This window comes from Xiphophorus maculatus, chromosome 6 (assembly GCF_002775205.1).
Source record: "Xiphophorus maculatus strain JP 163 A chromosome 6, X_maculatus-5.0-male, whole genome shotgun sequence".
Taxonomy (NCBI): Eukaryota; Metazoa; Chordata; class Actinopteri; order Cyprinodontiformes; family Poeciliidae; genus Xiphophorus; species Xiphophorus maculatus.
In genome coordinates, this window is record NC_036448.1 from 22,211,825 (window position 1) to 22,219,119 (window position 7,295).

A 7,295-nucleotide genomic window follows, 5' to 3' on the forward strand; every position below is an offset into this window, starting at 1 on the left:
GGCAGTTACATAAGACAGGGAAAGCCAACATCACAATCAGATCCCTGAAAAAAAAAAAACCTCAAGTGCAAAACTGTGGTTGTAAATGGCATGAGTCCAGTTAACATAAGCTTACAGTTAACAATGAATTTCCCTGTAGTTTTCCATCAGCCAAACGCAGACTCCTCTTCTGCTGCCTCTAGCAAAAAACTAGCAGGAGCTCAGGGAGACAAAACAAGCATCTTCCAAGCAAAACTTCTAAGTTTGTTTGGTTTTCTTTTGTTTATTTTATTTTTTTATTTTTTTCAGAAACACTGAGCAAAGTGAAGAACAGAGTCTGAAATCTGGAATGAAACTCTGCAGGGTCTCAAAACAATCTTAATTTCACACAGTACTCCAGTGACAAACCTTTCAGAGAATGAAAATAATAACAAAGCCGCTGTGATGTTTTGTGTTTTGCTAACCTCACCACGTTCCTCTCTACCTTGCCTTCGCAACATTGTTTAACCGCAGAGAGGGGCTGGTTCTGTGGTGGTTTTATACTTGAAGCAAACATCATAGAAGACGTGCTGCTAGTCACAACCCAAAATCTGACAGGGTGAGATCACGGGCTGCCTGGAATTCAGCTTTGCCATAATGATAATCCCTATTAAATATTTTTGATGACGTCTCTCAGGTTTAAATCTAAGGGTTTATTTACAGGAAAATATTTCCAGGGGAAAAAAAATGAACATTTGAGGATAATAAGAAACAAAAGGCTGAAGCTAAATAAAAGACAATATCCAATTATAGCCAAGTTCTTTCACTGGTCTGTTCTTCATCTCATTTGTTTACACCTTTGCTTCAGACATGGCGATGTAAAACAGACCTTCAATTGTAACTTTGTCCAGACTTTGAAACCTTCCTGACCCTTCAGACAAAAGCCACATGTCCTCCAACTGCTGTGGAATGGAAGCACAAGAACGCACAAGTGAAGACAGACGACAACTTGAGAAACACTGAGACCAGCAAATCTGAACCACGGAGCCATCACATTGCAAATTAAAAACATGCTTATTAAGGATTAGGCAAGGCCTCAATGACACAGGTCCTCTACAGTTTGGCAGTAACGAGTGACAACCTCTGTGTTTGATGAGGAAGAGCGCATGAACTCCACAACCCAGCTTAAAAAATATACACGGGAGATGACGGGTGTCTGTCTGTAGAGACGAAGGAACCTGCCAGTAATGCTCCATTAACAGGAAGCAGGAGCCAGACAGACTACTAACCATACCCAGTGTTTACACTGCACAAGACTTCAGGAAATTCAAGAGAGGAATGCATAACTCATCGACTGCCACTTGATCTGCAGACTAATCTGCTTTTAGATCAGATTTTACTTGTGATAAGTTGCTTCCTGGTGGCAGAATTATTAGTGTTTTACTAGTCTTATATAACTACTGATCGAAAAGTTAATTTTCTTTGAAAAACTTCACATATTCTTGATACCATTTAGCAGGAAAAACAGAAAAATGATTACTTACACCAAGAGGAAGTGGTTTACACGATTGCAGTAGCATCACACAACGGTTACCCAATATTTTGCTTTTGTAAAATGTTGAAAACTGACAACAAATTCAGTGAAAAGCCACAGTCTAAATGACAGTTTGGGGTCGTGCGGTATGATTTCAGCCACCTGCTGAATAGGGGGTTGTTGCTAACTGAAAGGTGAATACCCCAAATGTTTTGGTGATGGCACAGAGTAACACTCAGCACGACAGAAGCCAAGGTTCTCACTCCTCCAGCGAGAAGAATGACTAAACAACTCACTCCCTCTGCCCGATATACAGTAGGACCCTGCATGTTTGTTTTTGTGGGTATGCATCTTGCAGAGTGGTGGCGTAAGCCCTAATTAGTGGAACATTCCTTATTAATTAAAAAGTATCCAACTCATCAATAATTTCAAATAGCTCGAAATGAAGCTGTTTCATAATGCTGCTTTAGAGCTAAGAAACTTTTTTTAAATAGCAACATATAGGTATATAGAGGCTGACTCATAGTGAAATAAACCTTTTCTTTCCTCTATACAAAGACTTGCCAGCCTCCCACTGGCAGTGTTTATACAACTGTGTGCCATAATATTCATATGTGTGGGTGAAATGTTTGTATGAGTCTGCAAACAAAAAGTTAAGCCATCAAGTAAGCAGGAAAACAAAGAGAAATTGCGTTACCTGTCTCCTATCTACAGTCTGCCTCTTTTGTGCATTTGTGTGCAAGTATTAATGCGTGGGTGAGTGGAGTTGATGACAGCGTAGAAAGTTCTTCAGTGTGTTAAAAGTGAATCTGGAGTCTTGACTGGAGATTCTGGCTGATTGACATTATGGTAAATTGTAACTTTTAGTTAGAGCAATACAAAAACACTTGTCAGTTTTGTTTGAAGCCTGTGGCTTCTCTTAAAACAAAGCAGAGATACAACTGGTTCGCTTTGCTGCCTGTCAGTGATCTGGACAAAAACAACTCTGCTTGCAGAGTGCTAGCTCTCTGAAAATACTGAGATTTGAGTTTCCTTTAGAGCAAATGGACAAAGAAATCTAACATAACACCTCGTCAATACTTGTACTTACAGCCACTGTCCGGATATTTACATACATTATAACGTCTCCATCTGACATTAAGTCAGACAAAATATATTTTACTTTAGGTCAGTTAGGATGACCAGAATTATTTCTATTTGTTAAATGGCACAATAATGAGAGTGAATTTTTGGTTTCCCATGGTTCTGGTCAATTTGTGAAAATCCAGATGTTTATCATATGGCATTCTTAGCTTCTAATAAGTTAACTTACAATATTTATATTAGTTACCGATGAGAAAATTTTGTTCAATATTGAAATCTGGTATAAATATTTCAGGGTGGCCGACAAACCTGACTCAATGGCAAATTTAGGTAAACTATTGTGAGTAGTTTGTGAACTGATACCAAAATGTTTCACCAAAGTCATAAAGTTTAAAAGACGGTTTTACCAAATACTGAGCAAACAACCGAATTTGAATTAAAAACAAATTGAAAATTGTCAGATATTTAGCAAATATTAATAATTGTATTAATGCAAACAAGCTTAAACTGGAAATGTTTAGACTGATGTAATGTCACTCAACAAGAAAAAAAGGTTTTGTGTCACTTTGCACAATGTATGTAAACATCTGCAGCTGAACATCCATGTTTAAATTCTGGAGTAACAGTTCAGAAATGCAGAGCAGAAATTAGATGTTACTATCATAATCTTTGTCATATTATTCTAGGAGCAGTAAAACTAACCATTGCTTTTGTGTTTTAAATAAAAAAGATTAGATGAAGTTATACAAGTTTTACTCTTACAGTGAGACATGACAAGTTTGCCAAATAAATTACCCAAAGATTGTCACCAAAATAAAAAGCAGGCAACTAACAAAAGAATAAACTTTACTCACCCTAAATTCCCCAAACAGTCCCAATGACAGACATAACATTTAAGAAAAAAACCCACCATGTTCCAACTCTATCAGAGCTCACCTTTGTGTTGGAAAGCATCCTTGAGGTTCAGAAGAACATCAGCGAACCACCTCACATCATTCACCAGCTGCAGAAAATAGTCCGAATCCACTCCTGGGGCCCCCATGAGTCGGGTTGGCAGGCCCATGTTGCTCAGAGAGGTGGGGTTCTTGGTGCTGCGACCCATGGTCCAAGTCTTGGTGGATCGGGGCGATACGGATTCTTGGGGTTTGGAGGCAGGCAGTGGAAGCTCCTGGACCTGCTTTGTCCCAGTGCCTCCACCGATGCTGCTGGTGGTGCTGCTACTGCTGCTGCTCTTCCGTAGCATCCCAGCAGTCAGGGCAGCCGCCACCCTTTACAGGTGGCACAGTTGACCGGCTAGCCCCTGAACTCACCACAGTGCCCTCGTCCCTGGACGGCTGAAAGACAGAGCACCGTCGGTAAAAACAGGAGCTGATGTAACTGAGTTTTGCTAGTGTATATTTAAAGCTGGCCTGAGGCCTAAGTAAATATGGCTGCTGCTTAGAGGCGCCACAACATGAACCCTCAATGAGCCCTTAAATTTGAAGTATATTCTCATCATGTGTGTCAAGAATGAGCAGACTCAAACTCATTCAGACATTTTTGGATTGATTTTCAAATTCAAGAATTACCTGATGTCTCATTTGAAATTATACAAATCTATACAGAATATGTATTAATGTATAGATAAGTAGTTTTGTAAAAACAGTAATAATTCAAGGCTAACAATTAAATAATTTCCACAACTTGTAGCTAAACTGGGATCACACCTAATCCACAATGTAAACAAATCTCAACAAGTAATCAAAAGTAGGACATAACTGTAAAGCAAAAGTAAGAGTGTTGAAGTTACAGCTCTCCTTGAGGTTCAGCTGCTTGTAAAACTGTCTCAATTAGTTTTGAATAACTTGACAACTGAGAGACGTTTCTACCCATTCGTCTTTGCAAAAGCTCATGTCTGATTCAATGAAGAGCGTCTGTGAGCTGCAGCTTTCAAGTCTAACCACATGCTTTGATCTAAACTTTTAAACTGTTCCTTGGGCTGCACGTTTAATGTCATTGCACTGTTAGAATAGGAACCTCCACCCCCATCAGTTTTGCAAGGCCTAACAAGTTTTCTTCTAATATTGTCCTATATTTAGCTCCATTCATCGTCCCAACAAGTAGAACCACCATTCCTTTCCCTGCTGAAGAAAAGCAGCCCCACATTATGAACCTGCCACTACCATGTTTCACAATTGTGTGTTCTGGGGAAAGACTGCAATAATAAGGCCAAAAAATGATGACATTGACTCTAAAAAAAACCCCGTTAAGACAAACAGAACAACTTATATGCAATGCCTGAGAGGAAGTTGTGGGGACATTACAGTTTCCGTTCTCCACCGCCAAGCTGACTGCAGGCTGTGCAAAATAGAGCTGTTCTTTAATCATATAGAACCACTGCAATAAGTGTGCATTTAAATTGTGAACAGAGTGTGCAAACTCTGGACAGGCACATTTCGAATTAAAACGGTTTTTTTCACAGAACAGAATAAAAGGTCCACGAAGTCAAGTTTAGAACTGAAGCTGATCAAAGAAAAACAAAAATCTAAATATTTTTAAATAAACTGTTTAATATGATATCATTTTAAGTTACAGTTTAAAAGTACAGTATATGTAAAACTATGGAGGTCTGCATTTCTGAACAGTCTTACAAAGGTAGAGAAGTTAAAGATATATGGTTAACGATATATAAGGTGGGGTTCACCTTCTGGGCTTCCAGACATCGACTAATGAAGAAGCACTGATAGATTTATCAACTATCAAGATAATCCTTATTTTTAAGGTTAGTTAAAAGTTTAGTTAGTTATCTTCCACATATACATACACATACAGCTTTGTGTATGTATGTGCAACGCCACGCATTATTTTTCTTTCACTTCACAATTATCAAATCTGAATGCTTCGTTTTACAAGGAACTGTATTTACCAAACAACGCAATCTGATTGAGGTGACTGTAAAACAGAACTGATTCTGTCATGCCATCAATTTTGATTAATAGCTATTATAAAGTTTATTGTCCAAACAATTAAGCACAGTGCACAGATAACTTTAACTGAAAGCGGGCTCCCAAATTAAATTCTGCTTCAGGCCCCAAAAAACATTGGACCGGCCCTGAGTGTTGTGCTGTAAACTATTTAAATCGATGTACAACTTCAGATTTATATACGTTACGCTAAAATGTAATAAAACAGTTAATACCGTGTTTATTTACATGAAAAAGCTACATTTTTAATAAAAGGCATCTTATTTACACCAGTTTCTACGTAGTTTAATTTAGTAAATCCAACCGTTAGACGACGTTTTGCTTTAACCAAACGTTAGTAACATAAGCACTCATAATTTTTAACAAAAACAGGACTGAAATTACAAGCAACAAGTCAAGTCACCAAGCGAAGCAAACAAAACTAGCTTACAAACAATAATACTTCAGCTTTTCATTTTCCCCGATTGAAGTGATGATGCCTACCGCCTGGGAAAACAGCCCGACCGGGTCAGAAACTGCTTTGCTGGCACAGTTAACTGCGCCTTTTTAAAACTCACCTGCCAGGCAGTTTGGAAACATAGTAGTAAGAAAAGTATCAAAACAACGTCTTAAATCTTCTCCAAAGCAATGAAAACCATGGGACGTTCCGTTAGGCAAACATAAATCCTCACAAAGGCAGAACGTTCGTGAAAACCAACTGTACATCGACAAGAAGCAGACTATCGGCAACTCTGGAGTCAATCGTAGTTTACAAGACTAGTTGTCACGTGACGGATGACTTGCCTTCTCATTGGTTAAATTCTCTCTTCTCTGGTGCATTCAGGTGCCTACGGAGATTTTTAAGTCAGAGGTAGAAAACCACTTTTTTCTTATTAACTGATTAAAAAGATGCGTTATTCATTTGCGAGTCCAATTTTATGGTTCATTTGAATCACAACAACGTCTAATGATAACTGTACGGACTACACTTATATATTAAGATGTGTCAATAGAACAGACAAGTTGAAATGTATGACTATGTTTGGGGGGGGGTTTCTAGTCAGATAATGTACATATTCTGGGAAAAGTTTTGAATTATTTTTTCAATCTTGGATAAGAAATAGAGTATAAAACAATATTCGTAATTTGACTTTATCTCCTCGTTTGATCGATCATCAACCTATTTGTTTGCCTTTATATTTATTAAATTTTTATTTTCAAGCATCATATTTATATGGTCAAATTAAATCAATTATATAAAGAAATTCAAAGTTAATACATTCCAGTTAAAGCTGATTCATTCTTGCAGTCAAGAATGAATTTGGCCATGTATTTGAATAATAGGCCAAATACATAATATAATGGCCTATTATCCAGCCATGTATTTGTGCATTAATTCTGTCCATAATTCATACATTACCCATCTTACCTAACAGTTTGTCCATTACTTTTCAATCTGTCTGTTGTTCCTTCTCATTTTGGAGGCTTTTATTCAGAGTGAACTTTTGTACTTGTACTATAGAAATGTATGAAACTGGAAATTTAAGTCTGGAAAGGTTTTGAAATGTAACAATGTATAGGAACCCTGAAAGATTCTGTTGATGGATACCTTCATTCATCTTGTTTAAGCTGAAAAGTAAGAGAGATCTTAATACTGTCAGAGATAAAAGGTCAATTATCTTCCCATCAGCTCTGATCAGTTTGTCTGACAAGTATTCTTTCATTTTAAAGCTATTTGTGTGTATATATAAATACATAATTTATATCTGCAACACATT

The 7,295-nt window shown here is 37.5% G+C and overlaps 1 protein-coding gene across 1 annotated transcript in view; it reads right to left on the reverse strand.

The window, feature by feature from the left end:
• Nucleotides 1-6,281, reverse strand: part of LOC102230460 (rho GTPase-activating protein 29-like) — a 34,314-nt gene extending 28,033 nt beyond the window's left edge. Inside the window, exons 1-2 of the mRNA XM_005801984.2 lie at nt 6,096-6,281; nt 3,512-3,909 (exon numbers count right to left, since the gene is read on the reverse strand). Coding sequence (XP_005802041.1) covers nt 3,512-3,818 — 307 coding nt within the window. The 5' untranslated portion in view covers nt 3,819-3,909; nt 6,096-6,281. The remainder of the gene's footprint in view (nt 1-3,511; nt 3,910-6,095) is intronic.
• Between the last annotated feature and the right edge of the window lie 1,014 nt (nt 6,282-7,295).